The sequence below is a fragment of the Lathyrus oleraceus genome, chromosome 1 (assembly GCF_024323335.1).
Source record: "Lathyrus oleraceus cultivar Zhongwan6 chromosome 1, CAAS_Psat_ZW6_1.0, whole genome shotgun sequence".
NCBI lineage: Eukaryota > Viridiplantae > Streptophyta > Magnoliopsida > Fabales > Fabaceae > Lathyrus > Lathyrus oleraceus.
Genome location: NC_066579.1, coordinates 406,206,738 through 406,222,321, shown reverse-complemented (window position 1 = coordinate 406,222,321; position 15,584 = coordinate 406,206,738). Strand labels below are relative to the sequence as shown.

At 30.5% G+C, this 15,584-nt stretch overlaps 1 protein-coding gene across 1 annotated transcript; it reads left to right on the top strand.

The window, feature by feature from the left end:
* The first annotated feature begins 2,200 nt into the window (after nucleotides 1–2,200).
* LOC127075808 (BOI-related E3 ubiquitin-protein ligase 1) lies at nucleotides 2,201–4,228 on the top strand. The gene is made up of 3 exons (XM_051017296.1): nucleotides 2,201–2,441; nucleotides 2,605–2,959; nucleotides 3,532–4,228. Exons 1-3 carry the CDS (start codon nucleotides 2,383–2,385, stop codon nucleotides 4,069–4,071), a joined length of 954 nt encoding a protein of 317 aa, XP_050873253.1. The 5' UTR covers nucleotides 2,201–2,382; the 3' UTR covers nucleotides 4,072–4,228.
* The last annotated feature ends 11,356 nt before the right edge of the window (nucleotides 4,229–15,584 follow it).

Here is a 15,584-nt window from a genome sequence, read left to right as displayed (position 1 = left end):
TGTGAAATACATAAAACATATAATTTTGAATAGAAAGAACTTGTATTTATTTATGTGTGTATTTCTATTTACCTAGTCACCTCGTCCCCACTACCTATTTTATCAAAGAAATATTTTGTATTAAAAACAGTATTCTAATTTGTGTTTTTCCGTCACCCCTCATCATAATTGAATTAGAAAAGTATTCTAATTTTAATTTTGAAAGTTAATCAAATATCATTACCAATATCCTAAGCACAAGAAAAAAAATCTTATAATAGAGATTTTTTTTGACATTTAAAACACAACATTAACCGTGCTCTATAACACTGTCCAAAATACAAACTCATAAGAAAATAAAATCACCTTAACAACTCAAACACTTAAGAATAAAAGAGATTATTATAGATTAAAATCGTAACAAAAACTTGTATTATTATACAAAAGTAATGATCATGATGATAAATTGTTTATTTTATAAAGTTTAAATTTTACATTTTTTGTTTGGATATAATGATATTCTCAATTTTTTTAGATTATTTTAAATAGAATCTCATTTTTTATATTTTTAATATAATTTCAGTTATTTATTTTATAATTGTATTATCCATCTAATTAATACAGAAAATAAGAGATATTATTAGTGTAAAATAATTTTACAATATCATCTAATGACTGTATGTTACCAAATCATATTAATATTTTTAAATTAACGATACGTTAGGTCAGAATGACGATTTTCTATTGAATGACAGTGTGTTCATTATGTTTTATTAATATTATGTGTATAATTCAAAAATTAATATCATCTATTAAAGTTCTTAAAAAATTATTAAATATATATTTTTATTAATTTTTGGTCTAATTATCTAATAGTCATGAATTTGAATCCACATTTATAAAGTTGGATATTCCTACACAATTATCAACTAAATTGATTTAGCAAAATAATATATCGCCCTTACATTCTAAATTCTCGGGCTCCATACCTGCCCACTTTCTTATTATAAATAATTTCATAAAATATTTATTATAAATTATAAATTAATTTATGATTCTTTTAATTTCTCATTTATATGTAATTACTAAAAGACAATATTATAAAGTGATATATAATTTCTCTTTTAAATCTAATATATCTATTATTTTCTATGACACACTTAAAATACACGCGCTCATACGAAAACAAAATCATGATAAGTCACTCACACTCTTAAAAATAAATAATAAGATGACCCTAAATTTTAAAATCGTAATAAATTTTTTTATTATTATATAAGAGCAATGATCATGATTATAATTTGAGGAATTATTTTATAAAAGGTTTAAAGTTTACATTTGAATAGGATGATATTCAACTTTTTAGACCGTTTTAAAGGAATTCTCATTTTTAAATATAATTTCAATTATTTATTACAATTGCACTTTCCTTCTAACTAATATGAGAAAATAGAAGATCTATTATTTATATAAAATAATTTTACAAGATTATCCTATATTTTAGCAAATTATATTAATATTTTTAAATTTATTATATAAAATAGTTGAATACTAAATTTTTATTGAATGACAGTGTACATCCATTAATATCATCTATTTCTAATTAATAGAAATATGATTAAATAAAATTTCATTTTTTTCCTTCCATTTATCAAACTTTTATTAAAATCTTAAACTTTCTTTTGGTTTGGACGGCATGACAAAACCTAAACACCTTGAATGATAAACTTTGCACTCTCAAAATTGCTCCTAATCCAAACAGCCAAAAATACACGTATTTGGTGTGACTAAGCTGTCAATGATACATATGGCAATTAAAAAAAATGGAAATTATCTTTTTCTAGAAAAATAAAATAAAATACTACTATAATTAACTATTTATTTATTATCCATAGAATGTTACTAGTACTCTTCCATAATGCTGTATTTAATAAGTAGTATTATATAATATAGTATATAATATGCTTGGTAAAAGTAAATAAAAAAGGAAAAGTTGAAAACCCAAATTTCAAAAAACGAGTGAAAGTAGAAAAAACGTGAAAACGAATCCTCCAGACCAAATTCTGACACCACTTTTATTATATTTTTTGGAAACAAAAATGGGATAGTTGAATTTAATACAATAAAAAACAATAAATTTGAATAGTATTATTTTCATAGAGATGCGTTTGACTTTCTACTAACTCTTAAAAAAAACCACAAATAAATAACCATAGCCTAAATAAATACTAAGCTTTATCTGAATCATTCATACAGCCTCCCTAGTACTTAGCCACATCTATTGCATGCTCTTCCTCATCTCCTTCTTATTCTCTCTATATCTCACAAACACCAAACCAAATTTCTCACACACAACAACAACCTTAACCTTAGCTTTATCAAAAAGACATATCTATTGTTATCATGGCTGTTGAAGCTAGCTTCATGAATCTCATGCCTTCTACCCATTTACTCACAAACAGGTACTTTCACCGTCTCATAACATTTATCTCCGTGTTCGAACCAATTTAACGAAATGAAATGAATTATTTTAGTTTCATTTCGTGGTAGTGGTAATGGTTTGAAACATAAAAGGTTTTTAGTTTTTTAGTTTTTTGCTAATACTATTTTGTTTTGTTTATACAGAGAAATGATGAAATCCAATCAGCAGCAACAATATCAGCAGCAACAACAAATGATGAACTCTACCATGTACAATGTTCCGATGAATTCTGCTATGCCGATTCCGACAACAATGCATGAATCTATGCTACCTTTTTACCAATCAAATGTTTGTGATCAAAATAGAGCTGATAGTGGTCTCACTTACAATAATCCTCTTCAAAGAAAAAGATCCAGAGATTTATCAACTGAATTGGTTTCTCTGCCACCCCAACAGAAAAACAGAGTAATCTCTTCTGAATCATCGTCCTTTGCTGATCAAGTTCTCTACCAATTTCAGAATCAACAATCTGAAATTGATCGCATCCTTGCTCATCATGTAATTTTTCTTCCTTCACTAGATTTATTTCTCTTATTTTTTTAATTTTTTTTATAAATTTTTTTATATTTATGAGATTTTTTGTTTGAAAAAACGAAAAGAAAAAAAAACTGTTTTGATTGAAAAAGGAGTGTAACCGAAAAAATGGTGTGTGAAATTTTCAAACTTTGAATGAAAATAATTATGGGATGTTTTATAATTTTTGAAGTAGTTCAGCTGTTTTGATTGTGTGGTTATGTTTTTTTAAGCATTTTCCTTTTTTAAAATTATGGGATAGATGTTTAAAGATTCAGTGTAATAAATGTGATTTAGTAAAAAAAAAAAACAGAAAATGGATTATTTCTTCCGTTTTGATTATCTTTAAAATAAATAAAATGGTTGAAAATATAGATTAGTTTTCCATTTTTATTTAAGCTTATTATCATTTTGTAATAATTCTTCAAAATTAAATAATTTTTTTAATTAAAGTGAGATTATATTTTTTTTTCTAATTTTTCTTCTAATTGAGAATACATTAATATCATATTATATATTTATGAGTAATTAATATTAGTTTTCATATGGTTGAACAGAATGAAAAAATGAGAATGGAGTTGGAGGAACAAAAACTGAGGCAATCAAGAGTGTTGGCATGCGTGATTCAAGAAACAATGGCAAAGAAAATCAAAGAAAAAGACGAAGAAATTCAAAGAATAGGAAACTTAAATTGGATCCTTCAAGAAAGAGTCAAAAACTTAAGTGCTGAAAATCAGGTTTGGAGAGAGTTAGCACAAACAAACGAAACTACAGCCAATTATCTACGCAACAATTTGGAACAAGTCATGGCACATGTCAAAGAGGGACAACATCATGCCGCATTGATCGAGGACGATGCCGAGTCGAGCTGCGGCAGCAATAATGCAGCCGATGATGCGGACGATACCGCGGCGGGGCCGATAGCCGGCGGTGGTGGTTCCGTTAGGTTGTGTAAGAATTGTGGGGTGAGGGAATCAATTGTGCTGTTATTACCATGCAGGCATTTGTGTCTCTGTAATGTGTGTGGGTCCAGTGTTAGGAAGTGTCCAGTTTGTGACTCTGGCATGGATGCTAGTGTTCATGTTAATCTTTCTTAGGTTAAGAAATTTAGATTAGGGTTTAGAATATTACAAATTGTTAGAGAAAAATAGGTTTAGTTTTAGGTTTTTATTTAATCAATATGTTGTTACAGTTAGAAGAAAAAAAAACAATAAAAGAAAAAGAAATATAAATCTTTTAAATTATTTTTACAAATATTTTTTTTTTAATATTTATAATATATTTTTGGGATGATATCAATTTAGTCAAAGAAAATATGTTATGGTGGTAATAAGAAAATGGAATAAATATTATAATGGTAATTTCAATGCGTGTTTAAAAAAACTTTGCATGACTTGTATTGGAATAAAATAATGGAAAAGGAGATAATATCTAGATGATAATATTATATCTGGTCAAAACAAATAAAGTATGAAGTATATTTGTTGTGTGAGTATCAAAAAATAAAGGATGTAATATCCATTTTTTAAAAAGATAAGATCAATTATATTTAATTTATTTCCCAAGATAATAATATTCTTTCCTTCAAATAAAAAAGTACATACTTTTTCAAAGTAAAGTTTGAATGTATGCAAAGGAAAAAGAATAAAAAAGATTTTTCACATGCCATGATATTCACTAGTATTTGAAAAAAAAAGGTAAAGTGTGAAAGTTGTCTATATGTAATGAGTAAAAAGAAAGGTTAATTGGAATGAATAGTTGTTAACGTTGGAAGGAGAAAAATAGGAGTATTTTTGGACAATAGTGGATGAAAGAGTGAAAAGAATATAAAGGTAAAAGGAGAGTGATGTAAGTGGGTATCAATTTGTTTGGTTTGATTAATAATTTTGAGTTTGAAAGTCATAAAAGTTGAGACAGACCTAAAATCCTTATAAAGTGAAAGCAAACAAAGTAGAATAGTGTTATATAGCATAGCATGGGCAAAGTATAAAGTTTATAATGTCAAATCAGCATCATTGTTTCTTGTACCACACTAGCTTGCCTTGGCTACCTTGCACCATTATGTATAGGAATAGGATGCTTCCTCCCCCTCTTTTTACTTTCCTCTCTCCCCTCCCTCTTTTTTAAGTTACCATAAATATTTTATAGAAAATATTTATTTTTAAAGCATTTTCACATTAATATAAATTTTATAATTTTTAGATTTTAGAGATACAAAATACGTATCCTTTTTTTTTGTTGTTGAAATTGACCAAAATTTTAGATTTTTATTTTTTATTCTAAAAGTATTTTTTAGAATTGTTATGTAAAAATATTTTTAATTTATAATTAGATATATTATATTAATTATTTAATAAATTAAAAAATATTTTTTTATAAAAGGAATTGAAAAATATTTTGTTATAATGATTTTACAAAAATTATAAGCTCTAGAGTTTTTGTATAAACACTTTGGCTCTTGGAGTCAATGTAATTTTAATTAATTTACTATAATATTAAATATGATTTTTTTTAAATTCTACGTATTTCATATTCAAACATGAAATAATAAATTTTAATAATAAAAAATATTTTTTATAACATCCTAATAATATTTGACAAATAAATTTTAAATATAATAATAAAATTGGTCTCTAGTAAAATAAGAGACTTATATTATTACTTTATTTTATTTCAGTCAGAATTCAACATATTCTAGAAAAGAGATTTAAAATTTAAAATACATTACATATATAGCTAAAACAAATTTTGTTAATTATTTATTGTTAATAAGATTTCTTTCTAAGTCAGAAAAATAATTAAAATTTTCTTTCTCTGTCTATAATATACTTGTCCCCCACTCATCCAGTACTTATTGGTTGCATTTGTTGTACGACCTTTCCTATAATAACAACCTGTTTCTTCTATTTAAAAAATAAATTGTCGGCCAAAATTGAAGACAGAATAAAGAAATTGATCTCTAAAAAAATATTATTATATTTTAATTTTAATCACTAAATAAACAAACCTCTTATAGTAATGAAACTTAAAATACATAGCATCTAATGCTAAAAGTAAGAATTTATAGTTCTAGTTGTGATTTTTATATACCAATCTTATAGAATTATTTTTAAAAAACTTAATTAATTATTTTTGTTATATATATATATATATATATATATATATATATATATATATATATATATATATATATATTCAAGATTAAATAATACCAAAATGTCAAACTTAATAATATGATATATTCGATTATTTTTTACCACATATTCGTATAATAAAATCTATTGTCGGATTGAAATTTATTATCATATAAATTATTCCTTAAAAATTTATTGTGAATCGAAAACTATTTGACATGTTAACGAGATTTATATAAACAAATGTCTTATAAAACTTTATAAAAACGGTTAATTTTTATATATTTCGCTAACATGACAAATAATTTTTGATTAATATATATAATTATTTTTGTTAAAGAATAAATAAAAATAATTTAATTGTATATCATTACTCTTATGATGCAAAAAATATATTTTTTTCTATTAAATTTTTTGTATAGATTTTTTAATATAAAATGATTTTATCAATTTGTTATTTAGTAATTAAAATATAATTATTTAATATTATTGTATAAAAAAAGTTAATATATTAATTAAAACCGTTAATATACTAATTGTTTTTATACAATATATTTGCTCCATCTTAAGAATAGTGAAGAGTAATTAAATTATTTTTATTTATTATTTAACATAACATAAATGTATCGAAGATAATTTTTACTCTCCCGTTCTTATATTTATAAGTGTTATTTTTTAAAGCTTTTTACACGTATCAAAAAATTTAATCAATATTGTTACTTTTTAAATAATATTTTTTTCTTTTATCTATAATATCCTTAATTATTTATTACATTCATTTTACTTTTTCTCTATCTGTAAATATTATTTAGGGGTAATTTTGACAAATATATTAATTACATTTTGCAAGTGACACATAATTAAAATATCAATATTTATTGTTATTGAATTAAATTACCATTATTTTTTTTATCCAAATATTTTTTTTTGTGTTTTAATTTATGTATTAATTTTTATTTTTTTTATACAATAAATATAAATATTAGTATATTAATTTTTATTTTTTTGATAGAAATATTTTTATGTTAAAAAATCTATAAAAATAATTTAATTGGTTATCATATCTCAAAATGCCACAAATATATTTTTTTATTAATTTGATATAGACTAAATAAGTTATTATGAAAAGAGAAGTTCATCTAGTCCATTAATTTCAATTGATTTAAAATGAATGGTTATGAACAATTGTTCTCATTTTTTACCATAACTAATAACTAAGCGTTTTCACCATATATATTTCGGGCCGAGTAAATATCCATATATATATTAGGCCGAGTAAATATCCAAATAATTATGTTTCGATTCATCTCAATTTCGCTCCACTTGATTCAAGGTATAAAATTAATTCACATGGAAAATGAATTTGCAGTCATCGTCGGTACCATTTTAGTTTTGATGGTTTGTCAATTTGCGTGTATATGGAATATTTGATTAACACGTGTTTGTACTTTGTCTATTATATAATTTATTTTAATTGTTGTTGTAATTCATTTAGAATAATTTGTATTCGTTCGCTTCGGCTATATCTAGACACCCTGAGTTTCAACAACGATGAATTACTAGAAGAAGACCAGGATCACAATTGTGCTTTGCATGTATCAATGAGGTGCAAAGATGATGCATTAGCCATTGTAAAACGAGGAGTACTCATCCGATAAACAACAACTTCAATCCTCGGGGAAATCTGATAGGGACCAATAATACGAGGAGTAAGCTTCTTAGATTTCAAAGCCCTCCCAAGATCAATCACATGCGTGACTCTCAGAAATACATGATCGCCTTCTCAGAATTCAAGAGCCTTCATCCGCTTATCGTAATAGCTCTTCTGCCTACACTGAGATGCTTTCACCTTTTCTTTGATCATCTTCACTTTCTCTATAGTCTTTTGGACAATCTCTAATCCAAGAACATCACTCTCTCCCTACTCATACCAACATAGATGAGTCTTACACCTCCCTCATACAATGCTTCGAATAATGTCATTCTAATACTCGAATGATAATTGTTATTATAAGTAAACTTAATCGATGGCAGAAAACCATCCCAAGCACCTCCCTGCTCTAAGCCGCAAGCCCTAAAAAGATCCTCTAAAGACCAGATAGTCCTCTGAGTCTGACCACCAGTCAATGGATGATAAGCAGAACTTAACTTCAGCTTAGTACCTAAATCTTCCTATAAGCTCTCCCAAAATCTAGATGTGAACCTCAGATCTCTATCCGACACAATACTTGATGGAATATCATGAAGCTTCACAATTACATCAATATAAATCTCATCCAACTTCTCCAACGAAAAATTGATCTTAATCAGAATGAAATATGTTGATTTAGTCAGCCTATCCACGACCACTCATATCGCGTTAAACCCCCTCGGATTATTCGGCAACTTAGTCACAAAATCCATCGATATACTATCCCACTTCCATTCAAGAATATCCAAAGGTTGTATCAGTCCAGTCAATTTTTGGTGCTCAATCTTTGACTTCTAGCAAGTTATACATGAATATACAAATTGTGCAACATTTCTCTTCATTCTTGGCCACCAAAACATTTTCTTAAGGTCTTGGTAAATTTTGGTAGCCCTAGGATGAATACTCAAACCGCTTCCTGACTTTCCTTCAAAATAGTATTCTTAAGTTCTAGCACGTCAGGTACACAAAATCTATCCCGAAACTTTAGGATTTCATTCTTATCGACTCTAAAATCTTTGTCTTCATTAGTTGATGACATACAATCAACCAAGACTACATCCAACTTCTGACTCTCTCTGATCTCATCAAGAAAACCACTAGTCAATTTCAACATGCCCAATTCTACAATATCCACAGTCACCTCGCAACCATCAACGTCGTCATGTGCAAGGACTTCTGACTTAAAGCATACTCTACAATATTGGCCTTATCGGGATGGTAGTTCAAACCAAAGTCGAAATCCTTCAAAAAAATTACAACCATCTTCTCTGTCTCATATTCAACTCCTTCTAATCAAACAAATACCTTAAACTCTTGTAGTCGTTGAATACCTCAAATCTAGAACCATACAAATAATGTCTCCACGACAACAACACGAAGACTACAACTGCAAAATCTAGATCAATAGTGGGGTAGTTCCTCTTATGAAACTTCAGTTGCCTCGAAGCATAAGCTACAATATTCCCATTTTGCATAAGCACACCACTCAATCCCATCTTGGATGCATCATAGTATACTACAAAAGGTTCCTTCGAATCTGGAAATATGAATACTAGCGCAGTTATCAACTTATTTTTCAATTCTCGGAAATTCTTCTCACACAGCATATCCCACACAAAGGCTTGACCCATTTGATTCAACTGAGTCAAAAATAAGGTCAACTTTTGGAAAATCCTCTGATAAATCACATGTAATAACCATCCAACCCTAAGAAACTTCTTATCTCAATAATTAATTTTGGAGCCTCCCACTGTAGCACTACATATATCTTAGAATGGCCAACTTACTAAAATTCTAGTATGTAGATCCCAGGGTCAACACATTGTCACACCACAAACAATATCAGGATTTAAGTAAGTAGTATTTAAGTAAATAACATAAATAGTTGTTAACCCAGTTCGATGCAACTTCACCTACATCTAGGGGCACCCAAGCCAGGAAGGAAATCAACTATAACAAAATTAGTTCTAAGTTCTAAACAACCTCAGATTTTACAAACTTCTCACCTCATCTCTACCCATTGAAGTTTCTATCTAAGACTCTCCTAGATATGAGACCCCTCTCACTTCCCTTCGATCACACAACCCTGACAGCGACTTCTATCAAAAAACATAATCCTCTCTTGCTTAAAAGCTCATGAGAAATTCACAATTACAACTCAATAAATCAAGTCATATTTAAGTATCGAAGAGATACTTGAAAGGCTCACAAATACCAAAGACAACTAAACCCTAACGAAGACAATATTCAGCGCTTCTTTGTTGCATTCTTAGGTTTAGAAACGATCTATAAATAGCCTTGGAAAGGCATGGGCTTCAGGCTTGATTGAGAGCAGATCCAAGGACTCTGTACAATCTTCTGCATATTTGATTCCAATCATATCAAATGTTTCCTAAAATGTTTTGATATCTTTACTTCAAAAGTAAGGCCAAGCAAAACAGTCTTTTGCTTTTAGAAAACACATTTCTTGACTCATACATCTCGTGAAATAAAACTTCAAAGGATCTCCAGATATCTCACAAATCAAAACAAATCTTTCAAGAAACGGAAACAGGGCACACTCCAATGTTGAACCAACATGTCAGGACATCTTGTCCAACATCTTGCTTGAATACCTATTTTTCCAAAATACATCCAATCACTACACATCAGACCTAACAATCTCCCCCTTTGGAAAGTTTTGGCTAAAACAACTTTTGCATAAACCAACTAGAAAGAGGGTAAAGATCACAACAATAAAAACAACATAAAAGCATCTGAGAAAAACATGATCTTTTACAAACCAACAACAACAGAGGCAGGCGCAACAGAAAAGGACTTAGCCTTACATCTGAGAGAAATAAACTCCCACACGAAGAACTTGATTAAGATAAAAATAGACTCTCTTAGTCAGGATGTCAAGACATTTGATCTTACTTTATTAAAATAGGCATCCTACACGAAACTAGCCTATTACGATAGGCTCGAAAAGCAAATGGTCCCCTTAAGTAGAAGAACAGGGGAAAGAACTACCCCATCCCCCCTCCAAAAGTAACTAGAAGCACAAACAAAACACTGAAGAACCGGAATACTTCAATCCATGTCACTGTTGGTTGTCTCTTCATCATCACTTGCATCAATATCTTATTCATTAGCATATTCTTCACATGCATCATCACCTTTCAAATTTCCTTCTTCTTCAGACAAAGCCTTTATCAGGACCTCAAGCTTGCTCTTCCTCTCAGTACAAACTTTGATAGTTTCATCCAAGGTTTTACTGGTATCTTTTAGGTCAGCAAGGATTCCTGTTATAATAGTAGACCTCGAAGGTTTCTGGCCAGATGTCATGACAATATTTGGAGCATGTTTCCTAGTGAAAAGCCTATAATGTAATGACAGAGGGGGATCTCTTTTGCAGACACTATCAGAACTAAGCAAAATACATGGGTGTTAACTTAGTTTAAGACCACTAATTAATGAGGGAAAGGCTATAGGAATCTTCACAATGAAGGAGGCAACATGCTTCTTTGTGTGTTCAAAGACATGGGATCCAAAGTCAAACTCTGTCTTGGTCCCTACAATATAAATGAACTTACCCAATCCTATAACAATGTTGGAAGTATGATTAGTTACACCCAATTAGCAGCTCCAATTCTGTGAAGTGCTGCATACTTCACACTCAAGCAGCTTGTTGACAACTTCCCTTTTCTAGACCATTCCTTCACTTGTTTTGTCGTAACTTCTCTTTAAATGACATTGTCAGAAACTTCCATTTAGCTTGTTCTTCTTCATTTCTGCCCAAAAACCTATTTATGATTTCAGGGGAGAATTCCACACACCTTCCTCTTACATAAACCTTTATAAACTCCTTACTTATCTTGATATCACACTCCTTAGAGATATTCACTGTGAATTATTTAACAATCATTTCATAGCACTTGCCAAATCCAGTCACACTTTTCATCAATCCAGCTTCTTGAATCAGACACGTCACTTTTTTGCACTAAAAAGCATCTTTTCCGAGTTCTCTTTCCAATGCCAGTCTCCTTTGGTAAACAAATTTCCACTTTTTACATTGTCCACAAAGTGAAAGGAGATGTTATCGATTGGAACTTTGGGAATATTTGTTGGAATCTTCTTCCCATAAGAGTGCTTTCTTGTAGAAAAGATAATGTCATGAACATCATGTTCGACATCACAGTCAAACTCACTAGACCCAAAAGGTACTTCCTTCCTCTTCAGAGATTTCTTCTTGGAAACAGGAGTAACTACCTTTCTCCATCCCTTTGTAGGGCCAACACTAGTACTTCTCTTGAGAGATTTGGACGGCTTGCTGAAGGACTCAACCACTTTCCATTTTCTGTTGTTTAACCTTTTAGCTATTCTTGGAGCCAATCTTTTACCAATAGGATCTTCATCAGAGTCCATATCATATATATTCACTATGTCTATAGATTGATCCTTCACAGAGTTTTTTTCTTTGTCATCTAAATCACCAAATATGCCATCAGAATCATCCTTTTCTACTAGTTTTTCAGGGGACTGGGTTGACATATTTGTATCAGATTTATCTAGAGGGGTTTTAGTGGGGTTATCATTTTGTGCCAAGGATATGGAGACATCCGACACAACACTAGTCTTAGGTTCAATACCCAAAACATGAGAAATCAATACACGAATATTTTTATCAACATTGTCTCGTTCAATAACAATCATACTAGATTTACTCAGAGTCGTAACAGATCCAGGTGTATTAGTGTTTTCATAGGTTTTCACATTTCCCATCTCTTTTGGAACAACATAACTTTTTGCAGAAGCATCAAAATCAGGTTCAACATTAATAGGGTCAAGGTACAGGCTAGTCATCGAATGAGGTCCGTTGACAGTAATAGATGGTTCAAGAATTTTTACATTACTAGCAGCCATAGATGAAGAAGAGGAAGTACTTACTTTTGAAGGCTTTCCCTTTCTCAAAGGAAGAGTTCTAGGCTTCCTTATAGGGGTTACATGGCTAGGAACTATAAAGAGAGAGGAATGAAATTAGTAATAACTTCAGAAAGATTCACATCAGTACCGTCACTCCTAGGGTTCAATTTCTCTTTGGTGCACTTGCTGGGAGTTGAGACAAAAGGTTGGGACATGATGGAATTTTGATTTTGAGATATGAAGTTCAAAAGGAAGATAGAGATATGAGGATGACCGAGAATAAAGTTCAAAGAGAGAGTAGAGAGAATAATGAGGGTAACGTGAGTGGTATTGATGGAGTATGAAGGATGGCATGTTGGTAAAATAAGGAAGGTTTATCATGATTTTCCTTAAGTTTTATGCATTATTAAATGGAGGGAAGAGAGAATTTGATTTGCATGTCTCCATATCAGTAATTCCTATAATTATTCAAGTGTGCAAATACCCAATTCACCCCTTAACTTCTCAAACTGGTTTGGATCCAAGGTTTTAGTGAAAATATCTGTCAATTGCTTCTTAGTGGCCACATGCTCAAATATAATTTTTTTGTCTTCAACAAGATCCCTGATAAAATGATGACGAATATCAATATGCTTTGTCCTGCTATATTGAATGGGATTCTTGGATATATTGATTGCACTCAGATTGTCACGATATAATGTCATCACATCTTGTTGGACATTATATTCCCCTCGCATTTGTTTCATCAAAATTAATTGAGAGCAATTGCGTCCTGCTGCAATATATTCAGCCTCAGTCGTAGACAATGACATACAATTTTACTTCTTGCTGAACCAAGATATTAGATTATTTCCTAAGAAGAAACATCCTCTAGAAGTGCTCTTTCTATCATCAACACTACCTTCCCAATCTGCATCACAATATCCTATAAGCATGGAATTTGCATTATGAGAATATAACATTCCATAGTCAGTGGTCCCATTGATGTATTTCAAGATCCTTTTCACTTGAGTAATATGACTCATTTTGGGTTCAGACTAATATCTTGCACACACTTCTACAAAAAATGTAATATCCGGTCTGCTAGCTGTAACATATAGTAAACTACCAATCATACTCATGTACAAAGTTTGATCCATATCTACACCTTTTTCATCTTTAGTTAACTTCAAGTGGGTTGGTGCAAGTGTCCTTTTGTGACTTGCATTTTCCATTCCAAACTTCTTTACTACACTCTTAGCATACTTGCTTTGAGAGATAAAGAAATTATCATCCATTTGTTTGACTTGAAGACCAAGAAAGTAATTTAGTTCACCAACAAGACTCATCTCAAATTCAGATTGCATCTTCCTGACAAAATGTTGGACCATCTGGTTTGACATCCCTCCAAACACAATGTCATCAACATTATTTGAGCTATCATGAGTTTACCATGCTTTTCTTTGACAAAAAAGGTCTTGTCTATTCCTCCTTTCCTGTAGCCATTATTGACAAGAAACTCAGTTAGCCTTTCATACTAGGGTCTAGGTGCTTGCTTCAATCCATAGAGAGCTTTCCTCAGTTTGTAAACATGATCTGGAAAGTTAGGATCTCCGAACCCCTTGGGTTGTTCTACATACACTTCTTCATTCAAGTACCCATTTAAGAAGGCACTTTTCACATCCATCTGAAATAGCTTGAATTTAAGCAAACAAGCCACTCCTAACAGCAATCTTATGGACTCAAGACGAGCAATATGAGCAAAAGTCTCATCAAAATCAACCCCTTCAATTTGAGTGTATCCTTGTGCAACAAGTCTAGCCTTGTTTCTGGTTACAATTCCCTTTTCATCGAATTTGTTCTTGTAGATCCATTTTATCCCAATAACATTCATCCTATTAGGCCTAGGAATTAGATCCCATACTTTGTTCCTTATGAACTTCCCTAGTTCTTCTTGCACAGAATTGATCCAGAATTCATCAATCAAGGCTTCCTTCACATTTTTTGGATTAAACTAGCAAGCATTTGATATCACATATCTGGATCTAGTGGTGATTCCTTCATTAATATTTCCAATAATAAGTTCCTTTAGATGATCTTTTTGAATTCTAATAGAGGGTCCTTTGTTGGCTTGATGGTCATCTGGTTGAGTTCCTACTAGTTCACTATTTGACTCAATAACTCCCTCATTTTCAGAAGTATCAATCTGCTGAGATGATGTTGCAACATCTTCTTCGACATCAGTTTCTTTCTCTGTGATTGTATCATCCACAACAACATTGATGGATTCCACCATAGCTTTGGTCCTGGAATTAAATACTATATAGGCTTTGCTATTTGCAGAGTATCCTAGAAATATTCCTTCATCCCTCTTAGGATCCATCTTTCTTCTTTGTTCACGATTAACCAAAATGTAACATTTACTTCCAAACACATGAAAGTATTTAAAAGTAGGCTTCCTTCCTTTCCATAATTCATAGAGAGTGGATGAGGTACCAGTTCTCAAAGTGACCCTATCATGAATATAGCAGGCAATATTCATTGCTTCAACCCAAAAGTGGTAGGGTAAATGCTTAGCATGGAGCATGACTTTAGCTTATTCTTGTAGAGTCTTATTCTTGCGCTCAAGAACTCCATTTTGCTGAGGGGTGATGGTATAAGAGAACTCATGACCAATACCTTCAGAAGAGAAAAATTCGGAAAATTTTCTATTTTCAAATTCCTTGCCATGGTCACTTCTGATCCTGACAATTCCACTTTCCTTCTCTCTTTGAAGCCTTTAACATAAATCTTTGAAGACTTCAAAGACATCTGATTTTTACTTGATGAAGTTCACCCAAGTGAATCTTGAAAAATCATCAACAACAACATAGACATACCTTTCCCCACCAAGGATCTCGAC